The sequence below is a fragment of the Cyprinus carpio genome, chromosome A3 (genome assembly GCF_018340385.1).
Source record: "Cyprinus carpio isolate SPL01 chromosome A3, ASM1834038v1, whole genome shotgun sequence".
NCBI lineage: Eukaryota > Metazoa > Chordata > Actinopteri > Cypriniformes > Cyprinidae > Cyprinus > Cyprinus carpio.
The window spans coordinates 29,871,272-29,897,201 of NC_056574.1; the positions used below are offsets into that span (position 1 = coordinate 29,871,272).

General features: G+C 35.4%; 2 protein-coding genes across 11 annotated transcripts in view; both read left to right on the forward strand.

Moving 5' to 3' along the window:
• The first annotated feature begins 3,200 nt into the window (after nt 1–3,200).
• Nucleotides 3,201–8,474, forward strand: slc25a17 (solute carrier family 25 member 17). Its single transcript, XM_042728888.1, has 9 exons — nt 3,201–3,685; nt 3,927–3,987; nt 4,104–4,170; nt 4,348–4,499; nt 5,075–5,191; nt 5,282–5,430; nt 6,300–6,395; nt 6,661–6,746; nt 6,917–8,474. The coding sequence occupies exons 1-9, from the start codon at nt 3,611–3,613 to the stop codon at nt 7,065–7,067; spliced, it is 954 nt and encodes a 317-aa protein (XP_042584822.1). The 5' UTR covers nt 3,201–3,610; the 3' UTR covers nt 7,068–8,474.
• Nucleotides 8,475–9,211: 737 nt separating this feature from the next.
• LOC109049030 (myocardin-related transcription factor A-like) overlaps nt 9,212–25,930 on the forward strand; it is a 47,362-nt gene continuing 30,643 nt past the window's right edge. For 5 of the 10 annotated variants that reach the window (XM_042728889.1, XM_042728934.1, XM_042728940.1 and 2 more), the window contains exons 1-4: nt 9,212–9,313; nt 11,348–11,410; nt 16,176–16,343; nt 18,576–18,611. In XM_042728889.1, the coding sequence (XP_042584823.1) occupies nt 16,190–16,343; nt 18,576–18,611 (190 nt within the window). In that variant the 5' untranslated portion in view covers nt 9,212–9,313; nt 11,348–11,410; nt 16,176–16,189. Of the gene's footprint in view, nt 9,314–9,508; nt 9,624–11,347; nt 11,411–16,175; nt 16,344–18,575; nt 18,612–21,015; nt 21,510–25,930 lie in introns of those variants that run through there. The other 5 variants (XM_042728910.1, XM_042728956.1, XM_042728890.1 and 2 more) reach the window with 4 other exon arrangements.

Consider the following 25,930-nt stretch of genomic DNA (forward strand, 5'->3'; position numbering starts at 1 on the left):
TCGTGATGGGGAAATAACCAGAGCATGTAGTCAAACCACTGTGTTTCTCTAGTACTAAACATCAAACTCAAGAGGCTCGAAAGAAAGAAAGAAAGGCTCGAAAGGAGTCATTTAAATGAAACAGAGGGAGGAGAAAGACACGCCATAGTTGTAAACAGTCAGTAAATATAGTCCCCAATCAGTAAAAATCAGCAGATAAGTAGCAAATATTTATTTGAGCAAATAAGTTCAGATAATAATACCTGAGTGAATTTGAAGAGGCTTTTCCTTTTACTTTCATTCTTTTGTCACTTAATAATAGTGACCTTTAAATTTATATCACATTGAATAGTTTTTTGTATTTTTATTGATGCTGGATTTGTGGTGCGGTAATTCATCTAGACTGCAGGGTAAATTTACCTCTCACAATCATATAAAAACTTTGTTGTGTGAATATTTAAAAACTCCAAAATTTTACTCAATAACCCAATTTTTGAGCAATATTCATAGTTGCAAAGAGAAATGATTAAATGCAGTAGCTGAACTTTTGGCTGCCTCCACAATATTTTTTGAATACAGTTAACAAATTTTCAAATGTAAAAGTTTATTTTTCAGATGTATTTCTACTCTGATTCAACATTTTTTTTTTTTCACGCATTATAGTAATATAATTTGAATGAACGAAATTGATCAGACTTCATTTAGTATTTGACATTAATGACAGTATTTGTGGAAAAGACACAACCTCTAAAGTGGACTAAATGATATTGGGCATGTTGATTTAAAAAATAATCCCTAAGCAAAGTCTCATGGTCATTGGGTAGATGTTCTGCACATATTTTCATACATTAGCCTACAATAAAAAAATAATAATATTTTACTCTATGGAAGAAAAACAAAAAAATACATCAGTAGAAAGCATTAGTAGCCTAGTCCATTTTTAACTTTATACTGTACGTAGAAGGAATTATATATACATCACACAAGAATCACATAAGTTTTGTCAAATAATTGTTTCTAGGTGGAAGACTTTTGGCATGACGTGTGCCGTTTGGCTAGACTGATAGATATTTTTGGTATGGCTGAATTCTCAGCCTTTTTTCTTGCATCATCTTCTTCCATTCTCCTGAGTTCCTGCTTTTTTCTCTCAACCTCTTGCTCAGTTTTGCAGTGCATCACCAGCTCTCTCTCCTTCTGTGCAATGCTTTCCTTTCTATTCTCTAAAATCCTCTCCATTTTCTTCCTGATCTTCCTCTCTGAGGCTGGGTAAAAAGACAAAGCGTAGCAGCTCTTTCCATTGATGGCCATGAGGGTCTCGACTTTCTTCAAGAGTTCTGTCTCGGGCTCATAGTTTGTCGTGTCCTTGTTATTGAAGAACAGGAACCCACCGCTGCACTTATGGATGAAACTGCGGAGCTCCTTGTCTAGTCACTTGGCCACGGATCGGCCGTTGATGTTTCCAGTCGCTCTTTCACAGAACTGTGTGACTCTGCTCAGCTGCATATCCGATTTAAAAGTGTTGCACCTGAGGATGGTGTTTCCGGTGGAGCTTTTTCCAGACCCTCTCGCACCCAGTAACATGATGCGCAATTCACCTGCAGCCACAATCATTAAATAAGTTTTAATCACAAGAGAATAGTTTAATATAGCTGTCTAATCCTCATAGTCTGTCCATGGTCATTTTAATAATTTGAAAAATTTAAATTTTAATTTAAGTGTAAATATCTGCATGACACTACATGATGTTTCCTAATCTGATTATGACAAATGCTTGTTTTTTCCCCCACACAGAATCTGAAATGCAAAAGTTCACATCACTGAGGCATATGACCAATCATATCTAAAAATAAACATAAAACCTGTGCTAATTAAAAGAAAACAAGTTGAAAAAAATAAAAAAATAAATAAATAAAAAAATCAATGAGAGATTTATAAAAGTTTATAATTTTTTTTTTTTTTTTAAAAAGTCTGGTCATTTTTGAACCTTAAACACCAAATTAGTTACAGGATTTTCAGCACAGCACAAGGGTTAAAAAGTTTAGATTTGTAAGCAAAGATGCCATCTCACCATGTATATTTGTTTATACAGTTAAATTGGTTTCCTCTTCATTCGGAAAATTTTCATACAATATTTCATGCATTGCATCTGTGAATTAAATTACTGCTCAAATCTAAATAAGACATGATTTTAGGCCAATTGTTACTAATAGTTTGGCCTTTCAGATGTCATTTGTGTAATTCATTGTGACTCACAGCTGGTTGATGAATCCAATGCAGAATCATCCTCATCTTCCTCAGAGTCATCTATCTCTTCATCTGAATTCTTACTGTCCATCTTATCATGAAGAGTTGTTATTTTCTCATGTAAAAAGAAAAGAATTTCAAGCTTCACACTGCATAATATCATCATTTTCCTATTCAGTATTTTTGTCTTGTTTTCCAGTAAAAATTACACAAATCTCATTTTAAGCATAAACCTCATTACTTTTGTATGATTTATGCTTAAAACAAGCAAGTCTGTTATTTATGAAAAGTTTAGTTTCACTCTGCATCATCAAAGTATAACATCAAAGAGAAAAGAAAGAAAGAAAAAAAACTTAGCACAGTTGATGAAGTTTAGAGTTTTTAAACCTGTTCATTGATAATGCATAGATGCACCGATCAGCAACACACTTGAGTCTCTTGGAAATATGCTGTTTTCATCTGTGCAATGAAGAGTTTGAAGGTAGACATCGAGGCATCGAGGGCTGGTCTTGTTGAAAGATGCATTCACTTAATTTGACAGGGGTTTCATTGAGGCCCAGGACTAGTTCAACATGTTAGTCAAGAATATAGACTCTATAGAGTGTGTTGGCATCTGCTTTTCTATTCCAAAGAAAAATGACCCTCCAGCTTTGAAAGTGGGGGTTAGTTTTCAAACTGAGAAATGGAGTAGATAAAGACGTCAACATCTGAAAACACATCTGGAAATAATGCTACATGTGAACCAGTCAATATACTTTATTTCACTGTAGTCTGAGACATGACTTTTGCAGTATCTGTTATTTAATTTCTACTTAATTTTTTTAAAAACACACAAATTATTATTATTTTTTTGAAAAATCTTGCATTTATTTTTCGTTAATATGATTATTTATTTATGCATTTTCATTTTAGCTCTGGCAGATTGTACAGGAATCTGATTGTCAGCTGCTTTAGTCCATAAAATGAACTTCATAACGCATATTCCAATAAATAAGACCAGTCTGAGTATTTTTGTATTATTGTTTTATAAGGATTTGAAAAAAAGAAACCCCTATTTACTTCCCCTATTAAGTGTCCATTCAGCGTAAATAAACTACATTTTCGCTTACAGTTCCCACTTACTGAAAGTGGGGGATGCGATTTAAGTTTCTGATTGGCTGCAGAACGCGAGGTCAAGTGCAACTTTTGTCCAATCATCGTCGAGGAAATTTCTACAAGCATTTCCATTGGCTAGATCTTACCCGGAAGCTTGACGCTGACGGGGAAATCTCTTCTCTTGAGCTGTGTATAATTCACAAACCTGAACTCAGAAATAACATTATTTGTTTTTATCTAAATAAAATAAAAAAGAAAGTCACTTTGCGACTGCATCCTAGAGTTTCCGAGGATGGGATCTAAAGATCTGAAACTCCTCGATGTTTTTTCATACGAGAGTCTGGTGCACGCAGTCGCCGGTGCTATGGTAAAAACACAGCTTTTCATTACTAAATATAAGTTATTATAAACTATATATACTCTATCTATCTATCTATCTATCTATCTATCTATCTATCTATCTATCTATCTATCTATCTATCTCTCTGTCTGTCTGTCTGTCTGTCTGTCTGTCTGTCTGTCTGTCTGTCTGTCTGTCTGTCTGTCTGTCCGTCCCTCCATCCCTCCATCTATCTATCTATCCACAAGGTGTATTTGTTTGTTTGTAGGGCAGTGTTACAGCAATGACTGTTTTCTTTCCTCTTGACACAGCTCGGCTCAGGCTGCAAGGTAAAAATGAAAACACATGAGTTTATATTCCCTTCTTCTTTGCTGCTGAGATTTCTTTTGTTAGTGTTTTAAAACATGTGACCTCATTCCTTTCTTTTTCTGCACACTGTGCACAGTTGATGACAAGCGGAAAACTAAATCTACTCCAGCCATTCTGTCAGAGATCATCAAGGAGGAGGGTCTGTAAGTTATTTCACATGTATGGCTTTGTTTTGTGTCAGTGTTTGTGTTGTAAAGATTGTTCTTTCTTTCTCATTTCAGGTTGCAGTCATAACCATGTTTCTCTCTCTCTCTCTCTCTCTCTCTCTCTCTCTCTCTCTCTCTCTCTCTCTCTCTCTCTCTCTCTCTCTCTCTCTGCAGGTTAGCTCCATATAGAGGCTGGTTTCCAGTGATCTGCAGCCTCTGTTGCTCAAACTTTGTCTACTTCTATTGTTTCCATACTCTGAAGGCCACCTGGCTGCAGGGTCAGAGGTCAACACCAGGGCGAGACCTAATAATTGGCATTGCTGCAGGTTTGCTTGTTTGAAAAATATTAAATGTCAAAAATAAAAAAGGTTTCTGTAACTATTTTGTGATTACAGTAGTAATGGAGTTAAAACATTAATACTGTGAAATGTTCAAAGTTTATGCTGCTTTTTTTCTTGTGAAAATCATGATATGCTACCATTCACAAGTTTGGGGTAAGTAGGTTTTAGAAACTAATACTTTTATTCAACAATGATGCACTGAATTGATAAAAAGTGAATCATTAAAAATGCATCATGGTTTCCACAAAAATATTAAGTTGCAAAAACTGTTTTCAACATTAATAATAATAATAATAAAAATCATTATTAAAGGGATAATTGACCCAAAAATGAAAATTCTGTCATAATTTACTCACGCTCAAGTTGTCCCAAACCTGTATTAATTTCTTTCATCTGTTAAACACATGTACCCCCTGCTTGTAGCCATTGATTTCAATAGTATTTTCCCATGCTATGGAAGTCAGTGGCTACCAGCAACTGTCCGGTTACCTAAATTCTTCAAAATATCTTATTTTATATATGGTAAGACTAAAATAACTGAAAAAACTGTCTATCTTTAGGTGTAGTGAATGTTCTTGTGACCACTCCACTCTGGGTAGTCAATACCAGACTGAAACTGCAAGGGGCGAGATTCAGAAATGAAGACATACGGCCCACACACTACAAAGGGATTACTGGTAATTATAAAAGACGTGAACCTCATTTCATTCCCTTTAATTTAGATGTGTGTCCAGTGATGATATGATCTGTGATCTGTCTCTCTTTAGATGCATTTGTACAGATCATGCAGCAGGAAGGAGTGGGGGCGTTATGGAACGGGACGTTTCCCTCCCTGCTGCTGGTGCTCAATCCAGCTGTGCAGTTCATGATCTACGAGGGTCTGAAGAGGCAGCTCATGAGGGGCGTCCACAGAGAGGTCAGAGCAGGCTACCGATCCAAAAACAGTTTTTAGGGTTTCAATTGGACTAAAATTCACAGTGAGTAACTTTAACGGTATTAAAGCTAATGCGGTAATGTAACAAAATTGAATTATCTTCATTTAGAGGCTTTTCTCTGCATACTCAATTATGACAGCATATGAATAAACAGACAGGTCTATTCACAAGTGCTCCGTTGCCTGGGAAACAGTAACTACAGCATTTCTGATACTGAAGAGCATGCAGATGATGATTCATGTGCAAGCGTCTAGCGAGTATGAGTAAACCACCCGACATGTGACTGTATATGTGCATTGTTACCATAGCAACAAGATTATGTAACCCCTTGGCAACCACGGATGATGTCACAGTCCATTGAAGTTTAAATAAGAACATATCATTTTTTTTTTGGTTTGACTTTTAACGTGCTGCTGCTTCTGTGTTAACAGCGTGAATGAGTTTTCAATGTGCTAATTTATCTACATATCCCAGTTTCTTCACCCAAAAACCATTGGGTGTCATTTCAAACTAATATGATTTTCTTTTTACTGTGGAAACAACAACAACAAAAAAAAAATAGAATAATGCACTGGGAGCACTTTACCAAGTAACAAAAGCAAATGTAATCTCTGTAATCTAGAATTGTACACTATATTTAAAATCTAAAAATGTGATAGCTTTATGTGAGGAACTGACCAAAAATCTTATGTGCACTTTGCACATATTCACACTTGACAAGACACATAAGAATGATGTTTGGTGCCACTGACATCAGGCGTAAGAAAGTAAAGACACACTTTTTATTGTTTGGGTGAACTAACCCCTAACTTGACTGTTTTTCACTATATTTCTGTCTGATTGTTAATAGCTCTCCTCAGTGGAGGTGTTTCTTATTGGAGCCATTGCCAAGGCCATTGCAACCACCATGACCTACCCACTACAGACAGTTCAGTCTGTTCTACGGGTAAGACCAGGATACATTTGCTTTATATTTATATTCACAGGCGTTCTCAGCTGGTTTTGTTTCAGGACCCTAATATTTCAGGACCCTGATTTTATATATAAAATTGTTCAGAAGTTTGGGGTCAGTAAGACATTTTGAAAAAAATAATACTTTATTTGAAAGGAACTAATATATAACCATTCAAATGTTTAGGGCCAGTAAGAAAAATTGGAGTAATGAGTTGTGTATTGATAATATTTTAACTGTCGTTCTCATTTGTGTTCAGTTTGGACAGCATGGACAGCCTGCAGATCAGTCCAGACTCCTGAACAGCCTGAGATCTGTCATGTACCTGCTGACCAACAGAGTCAGGTACAATAACACACACATTTCACTTGAAATATCAGGAAGCAATACGCATATACAAATATCAGTTCTGTAGCTGTCACACAAGTTATTTTCTAGTGAGTCATTGGCTTCTGGTAACATCTGCACTCCTCTACTCAACCTGAGATGTTTGTCGGTTGATTTTTTTTTTGCAGGAAGTGGGGCATGCTGGGATTGTTTAAAGGCCTGGAGGCGAAGCTGCTTCAGACGGTCCTCACCGCTGCACTCATGTTCTTACTGTACGAGAAGATCGCCAGCACCACCTTCAGGGTCATGGGGGTCAAACGCACAATGTCATCCCACTGACCTCTCACAGGATGATTATTAGCTCGCTGATGTCATAGGAACTGAGTATACCTGTGTTATGAAAAAATGGTTAGTTGATATGGTTTTTTTTTATTTTTATAAATGGATGAAATAGACAGGAAACATTTAAAACATTTTGATCTATAGGCTTATGCTAAAAAAAATATATATATATACTGTTTGCCCCAAAAAAATAATATAAAAAACTTAAACGAAAATTAGAAATGTTGCTTTGGCAGCTTACTGAAGTTAATAATTAAGTTGTAAGTACAAAAAGGACTAAAACTGAAAAAAATAAATAAAAAAGAATTAAAGAAATAAAAATACTTTAATACACTAATATTAGAATGAAACTAATAGCTAATTCAAAATACTAAGAATGCTTTATTAATATATACATAATACTAAAACAACACTGATTCAGAGATTACAAGCTTTAAAGCATAAACTAGATATAAAACGTGGCTACTTCAAGGAAGATAAAATAGAGAACATTTTTGATTTGTGAACCTTTTTTTTTTTCTCACTTCCATTTGGGTTATTTCATAGTTTAATGACTTTACTATTATTCAGAAATGTGTCCAAATATTTGATAGTGTATCAATATAAGGTCAGTACCTTGGACAGTATTTTATTTAGGTTTCTAAAGAGCATTTCATTTTAAATACGAACTTGTTTTGTTTATGAATACCAACAGATCTGGACTGGTTTACATAGTGTCAAAAACAAAATAATGCATGTGACAGATTTGTTTGGTAAAGATTATTGCTGTTGACAGTGGAACCTGATCTTAGATCAGCCTTCCTGCACCGATACACCATACGAAAACAACTTCCAGGCTGGTTTTTCTGGTTCTGTGTAGGTGATACTTGATTTTACTTGACAACACAAAGACACTGATACTGTAATGGGCCTTTAACCTAAAATGTTTACAGTCTGGACAAAAAAATTAAACCAGCAAGTGTTTCAACTTCACGAGAAACACAATATCTGCATTGTGAATGTTGTTCTCAGAAAGTTTAAGACACTGAGGCTCAAGTGCAAGTTTTATATAGAGACTCATGGGAATCCATACTGAAATTTAGATAAAAACATAAAAAAGTAGTAAAAGCATTTCCCTCTCAGCTCTGATCTTCACACTGTGCTGGAGTGTAAGTTGAGTCTTACAGTTTCAGTTATGAATGAATGTAAAAGGTTTATGTTTATTCTTGAATGTCAATGATTCTATTAACATTGATTCATATATGTATTAATAATCACACATCCAGGGTCAGTCAGATGATTCACAATCTAAATAATTTAGATTATTTATTTATGAATAAGTAGATTTTATAATTGATGTCATATAAAAGTTGTGTAATATGTTTCTACAATAAAATAATTGATCAATGATAATGTGGTATAAAATTGAGTTGAGTTTTATCTTTGCTTTCAATGGAAACAACCTACATTTTAATAGGGTCAGAAAAACAGACAATTGCACAAACTGGCCTCCTGGAGGCAGTAAGATCACTCTTTTTGTGCTGTACTTCAACTAAAAAACTCAAAGGGAAGATTTAATTTTCCATGACTTGATTATTTATTTATAATGATTTATTAATTAATTAATTTTAATTAACATAATTACAATGTTTTAGTTATAAAATGTTTTTACTTATTACACACTTATTGTTTTTATTGCTAATGCTGGTAGGCAATACATTGTCTTCCTTCAGGGGTGGCTTAAGTGCTCAGAAAGCCGAATTCTCCATTTTGAGAAAATTTAAATAAATAAAAAAATAAAATGTAAATAAGATATTTATGCACTTTAAAACATAGTTTTTAAATATTAGCTGAATTAAAACTATTTAAATTAAATTAATGTTTAATGTTTATTGCATCAATAATAATGTACTTGCTAATTACCATGTTACACATTTATATATCCCCGATTCTATTTATCTAAATCTCAACGCTTAGTGTTCCACCACAACCGGTGAGCATTCTGATTGGCCCACTTATTCCACCGAGAACATCGAGCAGCAACTTGATTGGCTCAGTTGGTTGTCGTTCAGACCTCGTCCGTCCCTGTCATCAGAATGAGCCTATTGGCTATCCGCAATGCCATCCTTCAGAGTACTCGCCCACTATTGGATGAGTCCTAAAAACAGGCGGGGTTCCGGTTGAAGTTTACTGTATATCGGAAACGTTTAGTGGAGTGCAGACCAGTGTAATGCCAATAGATGGGATGGATCAAGCACTGTAAAGTAAGACAGCTGTTAAACGTATTATTTTTAAGACTTAGTTTGACACGCAGCCGCTGTGCATGCGCAGTCGTTTCTTCGAACACTTTCAGGGTGTTTAATAATCGCATTAGAAGCTTGCTGGAAGTTGTGCTGTGTAGTTGGGAGCAGCACATGGCCTGAGTTTGCTTGTCAGGTTACTGTGCCATATGTTTACAGGGTGAAACAGCATCTTATTTGGGCTGTCAAACGTCTGACTGAAGGTTGTAAGGGATACAGGTCACCTTGGCCACAGTGGGCAAGGGAGGGTGCTTGTGGTCCTGATGCTGTGAAGGTGGGACTGTTATGCAACATGCATCATGACATGCTGTCTTTATTCTTTTATTGCATGCATCTGTCAATAGGTGGGTTGGCATGTTATGACAGCTCTGAACATATGCTATTTAGGGCTTTTTAGGTGTGTTATTTTGCCTTTGGGTCAAAATTACTGTGATATTGCTGTAGTATCTTGGCTGTGGTAATACCATGATTTCTGTATTTTTACATCTTAGTATTGTCCTACCATGTAAATACCACAGTGTATGACACTGTATACCACATTTGATCTACATAACTGCATTATAGCTTTAGAAACAATAGTGTGATGTCCTGTTTTGCATTAACGTTAATGGTGTAAGTCAAATGCTTTTTTAAGCTTGTTAGCGTTATGTTGTAAGTGTGTTGAGATGTATTGCATGATGCAGGATACTTATTGATCGCTCTTTCTGTCACATCAGCATTTTAACTGCAGGATGGAAACATGAGTGCATGATATTCCACAGATACACACCAAGTCAGCTTATGAGTCATAGTGACAATATAAAGTGGGACAAAAGGAACTCAGACTTCTTTGAGACTTTGAGATGAACCAGCTCCAATTTATAAAAACGACAGTCCCCTGTATTTCTGTCAGTGTGTCTCTTATGCCTGCGTTCTTTTATGTCACTCTCACTTTCATGCTTTTCGTCTCAGGTTTCAAAGGAATGTTCCGGGTTAAAAACAAGTTCAGTTTTATCAACAGCGGAAATGTGCAACTTGTACTTTTGATAAAGCACTTAATTCTTCCACATGAAAGTATGTGTTGTTTAAGTCTTCTACAGTAAATGGCCCTAAATGGCCTAGAACTGCTGTTCTAGGTGGATAAACTTCTGGTTAGATTTGCTAACATAATTCTAGTGTGTGGATTTCTGTCTATGTTAATAGTCCTGTTCTGGTATCTTCGTGCATACTGAAGGATGAGTCAAAATTATTTTCTGTGGCATGCTGTTGATAGAGCTTTTATTGAGCCCAAAACATTCCTCTGTGCAACAAAAACTTATAGGGCTCGGCAAGGCCCAGTGTGAAAGGGTTTCGGCCTTTGGATACCAATGTTGTTATTGTTAACTAAAACTTTAAGAAATTGTTTCTAAAAAAGGAAAAATCTTCAGGTAATAAGAATAAAGCTGATATTAAAACTTTAAAAGCAAAAAAAAAAAAAAAAAAAAACAAAAAATTAAAAAATAAATTAAAAAAATAAAAGTAATTCAAAATATTAATAAATACTTTAATAGTAGATAAATAAATAATGCTAAAATACCGTTGGTTGATACTGAACATTTTTAGATTCATGGTCTTGTGCATGCATTTCTATTCCTTGCAAATTTGAATATTAAGCTTTCTGTGATGTATTTCACATAATCTTAGTGACGGTCTTAGAAACATAATTTTCATGAAGTGTTGAAAACTGAGCAGTCAGTATTGTTTTGCACTGTGCAAGTATGTACTGTTTTCCAGCAGAAGTTCAGGAAATGATGAAGTTAGATTATAGCTGTATCATTACCAGCTTCTAGTTTAAAAGAAAAATGAAGAAGAAGAAAAGTAAAGAAAACTTGACATGGAATGAAATGTATCAAATAGTAGTATTTATTAAAATAAAATACAATACAAATTTAAATACTTCAAACAAAATAAAAATACTTTTAGATGTCTTTTTATTAGCTAATTTTGTGCTTTTTCTTTTCCTGTTTTTCTTTCTTTCAGTTAGTGGTGCCCCACACCTGGCATGGAATTACAAGGGACTTTTTTGAGCAGGAAATAAATCAGGTAACCGAATCACAGGCAGCTACACATAAACACCTTTGGGTACCCCCCACCCCCCCACACACACCACATCTGCTCGTTTTAATTTTGCTGCTGCATATGCAGTTCCCAAAACCCTGATCTTCTCTGCACTTCTCAGAAGCTCTGTTTTAAACATTCCTCAAGATCCTCTGATCGTAAGACGTTCACTTCATGCTGTGTTACACTACTAAGAAAAGTACTGTCCACTATGGCTGCGAACTTGGTGTCCATATAGCCTAATAGTTAAAGTCGATATGAAATGCCATTCAGAACCCAATTTGTTTCTGTAAGCTGATGTATCTCAGAGAGAAAACAGTATTAGCCTGTTTGAATGTGGGATTGAAAGTCAGTTGGCAATGTGTGCCACTTGGGTGAGTACCAAGTAGGGTTGGCCTGGCTGCACCTGGTATGGATTAGCCAGCTGCCACTTTGCAAAGGCACCAGGCACACGGCATGATATTCTGACCTCATCTGTTGGGTGAAGTGTGTCTTAAACTGTTGCCTTGTCTATGAGTCACTTGTTTCGCTTGGTAAACAGAAAAACCATCAAACTGCCCGCTGTTGAAGCCGATAGTACCGCCGTAGAGCATTTGTAGAGAGACGATTCATCCCAGAGGGAATGATGTTTTGCATTCTGACCCAGATAAAAGCAAACGGACTGACCACAAAAGCCAAAATAAGAAACTTGCCCACAGTTTTACAATTCAAAGACCTGAGGGAAACCACATTTGAAAAGATGAGGCAAAATGCAAGACATGTCGAGGCATGGTGCTTATGCTGGAGGCTTGGGTTTAAGTCATACCTAAATGGCCAAAACCGTAGATAAAACCCCAAAATGTGTGACTTTAATTGGACATTAAAGATACCTTGGCTGGGAGGTAATAAAACAGTGTATTGGAAAGGCTGTAATGTCTGCCTAGAGTTAGCACTGATGTACGAATAGTGATGTCAGTAAGTGCAATATGTTCCCAGCACTGGAGCATCAGTTTCCCGTAATGATCAATAAATTACATACATTTCGTCTAAGTGTGTAGCAAACTCTGTGTCGTCATCCGTGATTAGCGTGAGCGAGTGTTCAACAGCCAGGATGTCAGAGAGAATGTTTTAAAGGGGTGATATGATGCTGCTAAAAAGAACATTATGTTGTGTTTTTGGTGTAATGCAATGTTTTTATGCGGATTAAGGTTAAAAAAATACATTATTTTCCACATAATGTACATTATAGTTTCTCCTCTATGCCCCACCTTTCTGAAACGCGTTGTTTTTTACAAAAAAAACTATTCTTAAAATCAATGTCCACCCATACAGTCCATCTATACAGTCCATCTTTAATGTACATCTTGAGGTATTTGTGATTGGCCAAATACCTCAAGCATGTGACGGAAATGCTACCCCCCTTTAACATACTGTGAGGCCATATCCCAGCACGACGAGACAAAACCAATAAAACCCATTACAAAGGAGGCATTTGTTGCATCCAGTGTGGACATAATTATTAATTATAATGACTTATACTGTATTTTTACATGTTGCGTATCGCACCGTGTAAACATAAAACCATGTCTGCATTTGTGATCGGAGAAACGACAAACAACAGGCGCTACCCTACACTGCTCAAAACTCGCGTTTGAATCATCAGTGGCAAATCCTTAAAATATGAAAACGTACTAACAGGCTGTGAGTCAGAAGCGCCAGACTGTCCTTGCAAAGTTGGAAACATGTTAGCAAACATGCTAGTAATTTACTAATCATACTAGCAACATGCTACAAAAATGCTAATCATGTTAGCACCATGCTAGTAACTTGCTAATCATGCACACAACATGCTAAAAAAAACTTTAATCAAGATAGCAACATGCTAGGAACTAGTAACCATGCTATTAACTTTTTAATTATGCTAACAACATGCTAGTAGCATGTTAATTATACTATCAACATGCTAGTAACATGCTACTCTTGCTAAAACATTAACAGCATGCTAATCATGCTTTCAAACTTCAAGCTTTTACTACTATTTCAAACTCTCAGGCTAGGCTTTCTCAAGCCAACTTCAAAGTTTGTCTACAAACTTTACTATCTGGTTCCGCTTGATATTCTGTCCCCATCTTTGCATGTGAGAATTTTGCAGTCCCTGTTCCCAACACTTCCCTCTTTTCATCATCGCTCTCAGCACATTTTACGTACCACAAATTGCTCCCACTCTTATTTTTAGTAGTACTACCCAGAAATGTTCTGTAAACCAAACAAAAGGGAAGAAAAACAAGGAAATTAGAGGAGAAATAAAAGACTTTGCAAAGCAGTTGTGGTGTGAATCCGAGTTGTAAACAGAATACGCCTGTCAATCATGTTTTCCCAATTGTGACATCATTCATCACTATGGTGATACTGTAGATTCCAGCAGCACTGTTTTGCTCAGGTGGCATGTTGACTAAGCTGTTATCTACTCTTATCTCTGTACTCAAATCCTGTAGAGAGAAATGCGTTTTTGAAAACACCTGACACTCTTTCTTAGGCCTGGGCGATAAAACGGTATCAATATTTATCAAGGGTACATCTTCTTCGATATTGATATAAAAAATGTTCGATATAGCAGACGATAGATGCACGTGCTGTGAGTGACGCAGACAGCTCACACAAACATGAACACATGCTGAAATGAGTGCTGTTCCTGTCTGTGATGAGGAGATTGTGAAGAAAGAATGCATTTGAATGTTAGGTGTGCATCAGGGAGCGTCATCAGTGGCGTGCGAGATGCGGTGATAATGTAAGTGACATTGTTGCATTTTAATAGACGTGCCACTGCTGCATTATTCATTCAAAATAATAGAGAAATATAAAAGCTCAATGGGGAGAAGATCTTGATTAGGTGAAAACCGAAACCAAGCCATTCACACAGAACACATACTCAGCGCATTTACTTTTCACTGCATCTCATATGTTTTTAAATGCAATGCAATGCAATGCAATGCAATGCAATTTGTGTTTGATTGTTAAAACAAAAACTATTTGTTGTTTGTCGCAATAAATTGTTAATTAAAAAATACAGTGGTTAAATTTAAACATTTTTTTCTATTGCTTTTTATTTTAAAAAAGTTTATAGAAATGTCAATAATTATAGATACCGAACGATATATTGTTGATAATTTTGTTGATAATTTTTTTGCTGTATCCCCCAGTCCTGCTCTTTCTATTAAAACCGATTCTCTTGTTCTGCAACAAAGTGTTCATTTTCTGCTAACTTTCTGTTGTTGAGGGATAGTTTGATTTGTATGACTTTTTTCTGTTCAACAATATGAGACAAATACTGTAAGATAATCAAATCATCAAGAGTTCAGCAAAAAGCTCCACTGAAGCAATAGAATTTTCTAACATTTGTGATTCAGAAATATAGTAGGTTGTTTTTTTTAGGCTCAAATTAAGAAAAATCTTAAAATATTGCTCAAATATAATTAGGTTATACCAAGTAAATGAGCTGAACTTCTTCACATCTCCTGTGCTTGAGTTTGCAGCTTTGTTGAAGTGTGCAGCTTCTCAGTAAACAAGCTGAATTAACTATTGAATTTCCCTGTTATTCAAAGCAAGGTAATAGGATCTGACACTGATCTTTTTTTCCTGAACGGGGATTTTTGTAACTTGAGATCAGTTCTGATGGAAGCAGACTCCGTTTTACTGAGAAAGTTGAGATGTATTCATAGAAATTATTTGAACAAGAGAAATCTGTGATGCAGTGGTTAGATTATGTTAATAGTGAGTTATGTGTTAAATATTCTTTTATGCTTCCTGGATGTTACAAACACACTCATGCATTGTGAACATGTAAAATTAACCTCATTCTAAATTTATTGTTATTATTATTATTTTTTTTTTGGAAAATGTAAACACTCTAGATCAGCGGTTCTCAATTCCAGTCCTCGTGCCCCCTGCTCTGCATATTTTGCATGTTTCTCTTATGGCTTCAGATGTTTGTTCTATTCGAATGTAAGTGCCCTGCGAAGTGGACATCACAGGATATTCCGCCATGATTCCAGTTCAGAGCGAACGTATATGTTCCATTCAAAGTGCATTGAAGTGTGCATGACGTGAATTTAAAAATTCTAAAAAAGTTTTTTTGAACATTCAAATGTTCTAGTTTTTCCGACATTCTGTAATTCTCATATTCCTGAACATTCAAATGTTAGTTGTAGCAGATATTCAAAAAAACTCTTGTTTGAACATTCAAATGTTACAGATACTGCAAACATTCTAAAGTGGAAGTTGATCGTTGGAAATGGTGAACCTCATTAGCAGATGTTGCCATGACTGAATTTGTGACTCAGTGTTGGGATGATGGCATGTCAGCTTCCTTCACAATCTGTCACTGTAGAGATGCTGCTTGTGTTTTTCTTTCTGTATGTGAAGTGTTATAACGTTACCATGGTGATGGTGTTTGTCATCTGCTTAAAATGCTTGCAGCAGAGTTTGTTAGCGCTGTTTTTTTGTTTGTTTGTTTTTTTTTTCCTGTTGCATCATATAACCCTACACCACACACACATTTTCTCTCCAAGTAGAATGCCCCTTTTTTTGTTATGTAACTAAAGGTCATATTCACAGTGTTGTACATTTTCCTGAAAAATGTCCTTGTACATATTCTGGAAAACTGTTGTCAAAATTACACTTTACACAAGCCTACTAAATACTAACTTTAAGTAGTTTAACAATGAATGACTAATGTAATTACTTTTAATAATGTTTTCTCTTTTTCTTTGAGGGCTCTTTTTGACAATGGCGACTATGGGGGAGGATTCAGGTCCCAGTGCCCCTACTGATACCACAGGCTCCGCCTCCAGTCCACAGAGTGACGCTGTAACCAATGAGCTGCAAGAACTGTCTCTTCAGCCCGCCCCCAACTTACTTCCTATTCATGAGAGGAAAAATGGTGAGCTTATTGTAGTGCAAAAATTATTACATATAATAATCTAGAGCCAAATTTTTTACTAGGCAGAGAGTGCCTAATCTGTACAATCATATAACTATGGTAAAATCACAGTAATATGCAGCTTATAATGAGTTGCTTATTGCTTTTATAAATTTACCTTTAGTAATAATTTCTTGTTCAAAATTAGATAAACATACTGTACGCTGTTTATTGTTACCAGTCAACTTGCATATACTGTAGAGTTGAGCTGATGGCACAACATTAACTTTTTGCCACACTACTGTACCTAATGAAGGTGAATTGAGAACTTATTTGCTGTAAATATATCTCGTCACGCTCCAATTATTTAGCTGTTTTTCCTTATATATTTCTGACAATCAGTGCAGGTCATCGTGTCGCGAGCTGCATAATACAGTACATGAGATGAGTCAGTCTCCTTTGCTCTGTGAAATGCCGCCTGTCAGAACAACGTCTGGACTGATTTCATTCCTCATATTTTTGTCTGGGTGGCTTAATGAGAAGAATTTCACCACATGGAGTTTTGGAGGAAATAAAACTTAAAGGTCCCCTGAAGTGCCTTGAAACACGCAGCATTATTCTATGTGGTAATGTAATTTAAACTGAAACAGGAATAAAGGGCGGGACATATCGAGCAGCCCCGCCCCCTTTTTAAAATAGCCAATAGCGTTTTGTTTATATCTGCTCCGGCCAGAGGTGTTGAGCTCAGTAAAGCCGCATTTGACATCCACGGTCTAATAGATTACCCCATAGATTCAATATGAAACTCTTAGTGGACATAATCATGCTGAGGCTGTGTAGTTGTCAAAGTTTTTAATATATGCTAACTCACACATATGATCTGCTGCGTGCGATCGCGTCTCTTGACCGGAGCAAAAGTCTGCATCAGACTGTGTGTGCTGGCGTGGTTCATGTGAAGCAGCGTGAAACCAGACCTCATTTGCACCAATCGAAAGCTTATTTACACTTTCTGAATCGTTCCCTATCACCTACATTGTGCACTAGGACTAGGCACTCCATCAGTAGGTTATTCTAAATGAAAGTAGAAAGTGCATTTACTTGAATTAGCGTTTGGTTCTGCAGACTAATTAGCAAGAGGCTTTTTTTTTTTTATAATATTTGTTGTTGTTGGTCATTGTCTGTCTGAAAGTTAATACTGTGTAATTATAAACAAAAAAAAATACACCAAAATTTTAAATAAAAACTTCTTAAAACTGTGCTTTATAAATAAATAAACAGAAACAGAAACTAGGGGCTATTTACTGTACAGGAAATACTACACTGTGAACAAGTGAGTGATCTCAGCCGGCGCTTCAGCGTATATTAATAGTGCAGGGGGCGGGCGCTTCGGATTCTAGAGAGCATTTGATTGGTCAGAAGATTTGATGAGAAGATGAAGTACGATGTGACGTCAAAAAAACTGCAAGCTTTATACGCTTATATCTTATAAATGCGAATTTTGTCACTGTTTTGGAGCACACTGCCTTATATATATATATATATATATAACCTTAAGACTAACATATTGATATTAATATTGATACTAGTGTTCTTCTGAGACCGTTCTATAGTTTAATGTGAAGTACAGATGAATATTTAAGTCGTTAAATTCAAGTTGACGTAAACTCTTCTCTCTGCTGTGGCTATCATCCTCCATTCAGCATTCAAACTGCGTGTTGCGTTCGGTTACGACAGTTTATACTAAAACGGTAATACTAGTTTAGTGCTAATTCTAAATCATGTGGGTGTCTGTTAGAGATCACTACACTCGCACAGTAACTGAAATTTAAAACTGTTTCACACAGATATAAACTAATCATCAATCACACTTCACACAAAGAATAAATATCTCTTACTCTTGTGACTCCATCTTGCTTCAAGCGCATCATTCTGCACACGGGATACACATAAGAGCTTTGTGCTACTCTGTGCCTTTCATATTATAATACTTTTGCGCAATGAAAGATTGTTATTAGCCTTTCTTGTACTGTCTTATCTATCGTATGTCACTTAATATTATTTAAAGAACCTGAGCTAACATGAACTAATAATGAACAGCTGTAGTTTTATGAATAAACGCTGTAACAAATGTATTGCTCGTTTCAATGTTAGTTAATTGCATCAAGGCAGAGTTCATCAAAAAATGAAAAATGTGTCATCATTTGTTGAACGGTTACCAACATTCTTCAAAGTATTTTCATTTGTGTTCAACAGAAGAAAGAAACTCATACAGATTTGAAACAACTTGGGGTGAGTAAATGATGACAGAATTTTCATTTTTGGGTAAATTATCCCTTTAAGCAATGGACCTGATTGTAAAGTGTTACCATAATTAGACCAAATTAAATTACTTTCACTAACATGCACATTTGGGCGTAGACACAATGTTATGATTTGATATGACAGGCTAAATGTAATACGATCTGAGAACTTGCACGTCCGCACATGGTTAAGCTGTTTAGTGTATGGTGATCAGCCCCTGGCTAATAATGGTTTCTAGGTATATTTTGTTTCACTAATCTTTGTAAACACCCACACTCACATCCCACAAGCTCTAAATATGAAAGACTGAAATTCAGATTGAAAATCTATCTACTGTATCTATCTATCTATCTGTGAGGTGCCACTGCTGCCACCCAGTGGATCTTATCAGCACTTTGGTCCTTTTTTTATTTATTTATTTGTTTATCCTGGAAAAGTATCCACCTTTTTCTTCAACGTGAAAGTAAGCCTATGGGCGAGACTTCCGGTTCATTAGCTGCTATAGATAATAACGAGAAGAATAACAACATGCACTAAATGATAAAACAGTTTGCACTACAAACCAGTGTGTTCATAATTAATACATTAAAATAATATGGTAGGACACACAAATTTTCAATATCAAGCAGCAAAACAAACTGTTTTGTACAACTAAAAATAGCTGAATGCGGATGAGACTGGAAGCCAGACCCATAGAATTTACAAATGGCCGCACCCATTTTTATGGCAAGAAAAATGAGGATCGGGCTGCCTGAAATCACTTACACTATCTACACACTCTGGCAAGTGAGTAGTCATTTAGCAGATGCTTTTAACCAACCGCGAGCGACCTGATTTTAAGTGCCTCGTTCAGGCTAATGGATTGGCCCTGTTGAGATGGGTTTGGCTGCAGACATGCACTCTACTCTGTCTGCAGTGTCACTTGCACTTTCTGTACTGGAATTGGAAATGAGTTGCATAATGTTGTATAAGAGTTTGGTGTTTATTGCTCTATTATATGTATGACTTAGACTTCTTTAAAATTATTTTGAAATAAATGAAAAGCAATGAAACTCACAGGGATATGTGTGTTTACAGAAGGCATGGTGTATGCTCTGTCCATATGCTGTACAGTCAAGACAAAAATAATATTCAGACAATTTTATATATTTGTTATCTTATGCAGTGCCATTCATTTTCAGTGGGTGTACATTTCTGTTGATGTATGAATAATTTTTGGTGGCGACTGTATGTTTGTTTGGCATTATTGCATTGCTGCCATTGTGGTGGTTGTTTTGGACCTCAGATGGCACAAGAGACAGTTATTGTAGTATTATTTATATTTTATTGTAGTATTTATTAAGATTTTGTTATTTTTATATTTTCAGTTTTCATTTTAATTGTAGTTTTTGTTTAAGATTTAGTAATTTGTCCTTTATGTGCTTTTTATATGTGTTTATCAGTATTTTATCAATATTATTATTTTATTTTTAGATTTCTATTTAGCTTTAAAGGAACAGTTCACCCAAAAATTAACATTTACATTTTTTTTACTGGTGAATTATTGGTGGATTATTGTGATTTTTTTTTATTATTATTATTATTTTTTTTTTTATCAGCTGTTTGGACTTACTTTCTGACGGCACCCATTCACTGCAGATGATCAGTTTTTTTTCCATATAATGTTTATATTTTATTCCCTGCATTATTTCAATTAAATGAAATGAATTTAATGGATTTAGTTTTTGTTTTAGTTAACAGTAACAACACTGATGGTAGGCTCCATTTGTAACTCATGATGCAGGAGACAGAATTGTGTTCACATATACACACATATTATTCATTAAAATGCAGTTTGTTATTTCTGTCACCCTTGAGCTGTCACATTTTCTTAAGTGTTAGTTTATCTATAAAATGCATGCTTCTTTCTTGATTTGTCTATTTTACACCCTCACACTTCGGCATGTAAAACCAAATGTGCTACAGGAATAAGTCTGCTCTGCTTATATATATATATAAAAAAACCTCCTAAAGCACCTGCTGAATGGAGCGATTTTACACCTTAGCGGTGAGGTGTGGTTTTCAGACTTTGGACGCATTTCCATAAATTCAGCAGCTTTAAATAGCTGCACTAGACAATTGTGATGTTCTCCATACAGCCACCAGAAAGTATGCACAGTTTTAGGAGATCATATTTCACAGATTTTAATTTCAGTCAAATAGTCATACTAAGAAACACACTTCTGTGACTCTGAATGTGCTTTTGTGTTTGTCATTCTGTTGGCAGAAAGAGGGGTTATTGAGTGCAGAGTGGGCTGCTTTAATAAAACACACACTACTCAGCACAAATGTGTGTGTGTGTGTGTGTGTGTGGACTGAATGACTTGAGGAACAGCTGCGGTTGTGCGGTAGTGCTGTCACACATAGACACGCACACACACACACACACCTTTCCCTGCGGATAACTTCAGTCTCCATGCTGCTTCTGCAACAGCAGGAGCTCTGGATCTTTGATGTGGCTGTTTCTTCTCATCAGAAATCTTCCTTCTTTATTTCTTATTTATTTATTTTCCGTCATCTTCTGCTCATCTCTTCATCCGGATTCCTGTTAGCAGATCAGCAGTTCTAAGTGAATGACTGAAACAGGTGAAATATGAAAGACACAAAGGCTGAAGGAAGTTTTTGGAGTTAGAAACTAAACAAAGCGTCTCTTTGAAGGAAAAGCGGTGTAGCACTTATTTTTGACCTTTTGAAACCTTTTAAAAAACATGACCACCATGCTGGACACCAGCTCGTGGCTCCACGCCAGCCCCGCCTCTTTTGGATCTGCTCCAGTCAGCCACAGCGTGAAGAAACAAGCCGTCCGATTGGACCGTGAGCGGCGTGCCTGCCTGAGTCTGAGAGAAGGTGTGGAGTCGTGTTGCATGTATGCATTCAAACCAATAAACATTGTTAAAGCCTCTTTGGGCTTTGAGGCTTTTTCAAAGCCTTTGTGAGGTGTGCTATAACTGTTTTAAGATTTTAGACTTACAATATTGGCTTAGCAGATGATTAGAATTGGGGGAAAAAAATCACATAAACCTATGGGCCAGCAAACAACCACACAAAACACACAGAACACTACAGCAACTGCTTGGCAACACCCTGGCAACCGACTTAGCATAGTGTTGTTGAGTTTTGCAGTATACATTTATTAATATTTATGTATTGTTAAAGTATTTTATTTAATTTTATAGTATATTATTTATTTATTTATTTTTTTTACTTTTTTTTAGATTAGTTTAAGGTTAATTTTTAGTTGTCGTGATTTAAATAATTAATTTTTAAAATTAAAATAAAAATTAATTAATATATACAGCTTGAACTAATTTTTTTTTCAGTTTTAATAAGTTTAGTACTTTAGATTAAACTTATTTCAGTTAAAAGCTACTTTTCTACTTTTAATTAAGTTTTTTACGTTTAATTTTTAATCTAATATTTCTATTTTATTTTATTTCAGCTTTATTTCAATTACCAAGAAAAAAAAAGTATATAGTATTAGTTAACAATAGCAACACTGCAATATAGTTTCATTATGGTACACCGTTTTGTGTAAACTATACTTGTGACACCAATTAAGTCTTGCTTAAGAGTTTGTTCACCCCAAAATAAAAACTCTGGCATCATTTACTCTTCTACTAAATACAAAAGAAGATATTTTGAAGAATGTGTGCAAGCAAACAGTTGATGGACCCCACTGACTTCCATAGCATGATAAAAATCCTATGGATGTCAATGGGGACCGTCAACTCTTTGGTTACACACATTCTTCAAAATATCTTTTTGTGTTCAGCAGAAGAAAGAAATTCATACAGATTTGGAACAACTTGAGGGTGAGAAAATGATGACAGAATTAAAAATTTTGTGATGCACTCGTGTGTTGGAAGAGTTTAAATTTGCTGTGGATAAGCAGTCAAATGTAATTAGATCAAATGTGAGCAGTGATGTTGTATTATTGAATATTTTATAGTTAGTGAAACCTGTAAACAGCAGGCATAGTCCACTGAGCTGTTTGCACGTGTTTGTGTGATTGTATGTGCTGTGCGTGGTATGCCATGGGTGATAAGGGAACCAGAGCGGTGACATTCCCACAGTCCAGGATAAAGAAGCATCGGCTCATGCACACACACAGATGCTTTATCAGCACATTTAAGTGTCCTGCAGGTCGCAATTTGAGACATGAGGCATAACTTAGTAATATCCTCAATAACTCAGCAGCAGCTCAGCGGCCTGCCACACAGATTGAGTGTCGGGTACAGTATGACGGTGAGGACTCAAATAGAAACAGGGAGAACAAGCTACGGAGAAAGATGGAGGGATTCCAACACAGCATAAGTTGTGCATTGTGAGCTTACTTTAACTGTGAGATCTGTAGTGAGAACATAGAAACCGCAAGTGAAACAACTCATTTACAAGGGTCATTCTGCATGACCATATTTTAGGTCCCTTAATCCTACCCCAAACCTACATTTAACAACTACCTTACTATTAATAAGCAGCAAATAGAGAGTTTATTGAGGCAAAAGTTGTAGATAAACTAAAAGTGTGACCCTAAAGTGTGTAAACTAAGTGTGACCCTACACAGCTATAAAGTAGTTCCATGTTTGAATCCTGGTTGTAGATCAGTGGTTCTCCATTCCAGTCCTCGCGACCCCCCGCTCTGCATATTTAGCATGCCTCTCTTACTTAATACACCTGATTCAGTTAACCAGCTCGTTAGAAGTGAGCTCCGTGCATGAACATGGTCCCTACACAGTGTTCATTGCTCCCTACTCCCTGAGCGCGGGAAATACATTGAAGTTTACTTCACTTCGGAACATCCATTCATGGATTTGCACAACGCCACGGCCTGCAGCATCTTCACACACAGACGAAACTTACTAGAGAAATGTAACACAATATACCTCTGTATATTAGTACAATTTAGATTCACGTCTTGCACACTTTTGATGCCCTTTGAATGGATCATATACACTTCAAATATACTTCATCATATACTTCAAATATCCTGTGATGTCAACTTTGCAGAAGTGGATAGAACAAATGTCTGAAGTGATAAGAGATACATGCAAAATGTGCAGCGTGGGGGGTTGTGAGGACTGGAACTGAGAACTACTGTTCTAGATTTTAAGAATCAAAACAAGAAACGAAAAGGAGGAGCAAAACTAAGGAAGGAAAAATAAATATATATGTATATATTATATTACATAAGAAATAGTGACTATATAGTGATATATTTATATTATATATCATTTTTTTTTAAATAAATCTATGCTACTGTTTACATATTACCTGTGGGATATTTCTTTAATATTTACAAATAAAATAAATATTTTATATGTAAATGTGTAAAAAAATTAGTTCTACACAGTTTTCTACATTGATAAAAGCCATAAAACTTTGTTAGTCTATAGCAAACATGCCTTAATGGATTATTTAGCAGCAACTTGCAGTTCTTTTCAACACTATTTGGGGAAATGACAAACCCATGAAGTGAGGACCTGATAGAGCCTAGTAAGCATGTGCTTCCCTTTATTTTCTTCTTTTGTTCACACTCTTCAGGTCTCTGAGGATTAAATTGCATTGCTTTATCAATGTGGATGATGTGTTTTGGCAATAGTTTGTCCTAGAGTTACTCACTCTGACACTGAAGGAAAACTCTAGTGCTGTTAAACGATTAATCGCGATTAATCACATACAAAATAAAAGTTTTTGTTTACACAGTATATGTGTGTGTACTGTGTATATTTGTTATGTAAATATAAACACACACACACACACACATGCATGTATATATTTACGAAAAATATGCTGTTTATATTTTAAATACATTTATATATAATATAAATTATATGAATATGAATATATACATGTAAATATTTTTGAAATATATGCTGTACATGTGTGTATTAATTATATACATAATAAATGTGCACAGTACACACATATATATTATGTAAACAAAAACTTTTATTTTTGGATGTGATTAATCGCGATTAATCGTTTGACAGCACTAGAAAACTAGAATCACATCGTACACACACACACACACAATTTTCCCAGACCAACTTTAGATCCCTAATACTGTATTAATGAGTCATCTGCCTCAATTCTCTTGCTTACAGTGAGTGTGACAATCATTAACTCACAACGTTGAGCTTTAGCGTGTCTGTTGGCACCGTTGTCCTCCTGCCAGCCATCTCGATTTATCCTCCCGATCATCTTTAGTGACCTCATGCCAGATCAGAATTTAACAGCCCATCAGCTGTGCAACAGGTGTGGCACTGGCTCTGTTCCACAACACAAACAGCAAATGAGCAGGTGCTATAGGCACTCAGTTAATAAATTTAACTCTGCTGACAGGGTCAGACCTCAGCAACATCAGCCATGTTCAAAAACACATCTTCTGGCTTTTATAGTTGTCAGAAGAGATAAATATAAATATAAATAGAGATAAATAGGGGTGGGAATCACAGGGTACCTCACGATACATGGCTCACGATACAATAATATCACGAATACAGCGATTCTGCGATAATCAATATATATTGCTAGACAATCCTATAACGATACATCATAATATCTGTCTAACTATGAAAACAAAATGCCTGTGAAATGCACGTTTTCTCTCTTTATTCAAGTTCAAACTGATAGAAAACAGCACAAAAAGTTCTGTAAATCAAATTTTACATGTCAAGTTAATAATTTTATTCTTTGACTTATTAAAAGCTTACACATTTCTTTGTGTGTAAACCAACACATTTAACTGCTTATCAACTTTATATGGGCTATATATATATATATATATATGTATGTATAACGGTGCCCATAAGGTGACATGTTCGGTTCACTTAGTTTTGTCGTGGTCACGACATAATAAACTTTTGGAAATTTAATAAAATTCTTTGCCAACAAAAAATAAATTTAAGGAAAAACATACAAATTAACTCATGGAAATGTGATATTATGTCATAGCCATGAGATAATTTTGTCGAGGAAAATACATACATTACTACTTTTACAAAAGCTTAAACAAACCTGCGTGACCATAGCAACCCGGGATTATCAAAAATAAAAAAAACATTAAAAAATAACAATAAACATTAAACATAAAATTTAAAAATTATAATATTATAATAATTTATCTATTATTATTACATAATTATTACATTATATTATTATTATTACATTAACTTAATAGGGCTTTATTTTTATATTTATTGTTATATATGTTTATTTCCCCTTTCAATTTGTGTATCACTTTACCTAGTTAACGTTTTGTAAAGAGA

Excerpts from the sequence above, each read along its gene's own strand:
- slc25a17 (XM_042728888.1), top strand. The coding sequence starts at position 3,611 with ATGGGATCTAAAGATCTGAAACTCCTCGATGTTTTTTCATACGAGAGT. Across the intron at positions 4,500-5,074 it reads AATAATTGGCATTGCTGCAG|GTGTAGTGAATGTTCTTGTG; the intron begins GTTTGCTTGTTT and ends GTCTATCTTTAG. Across the intron at positions 6,396-6,660 it reads CAGTTCAGTCTGTTCTACGG|TTTGGACAGCATGGACAGCC; the intron begins GTAAGACCAGGA and ends ATTTGTGTTCAG.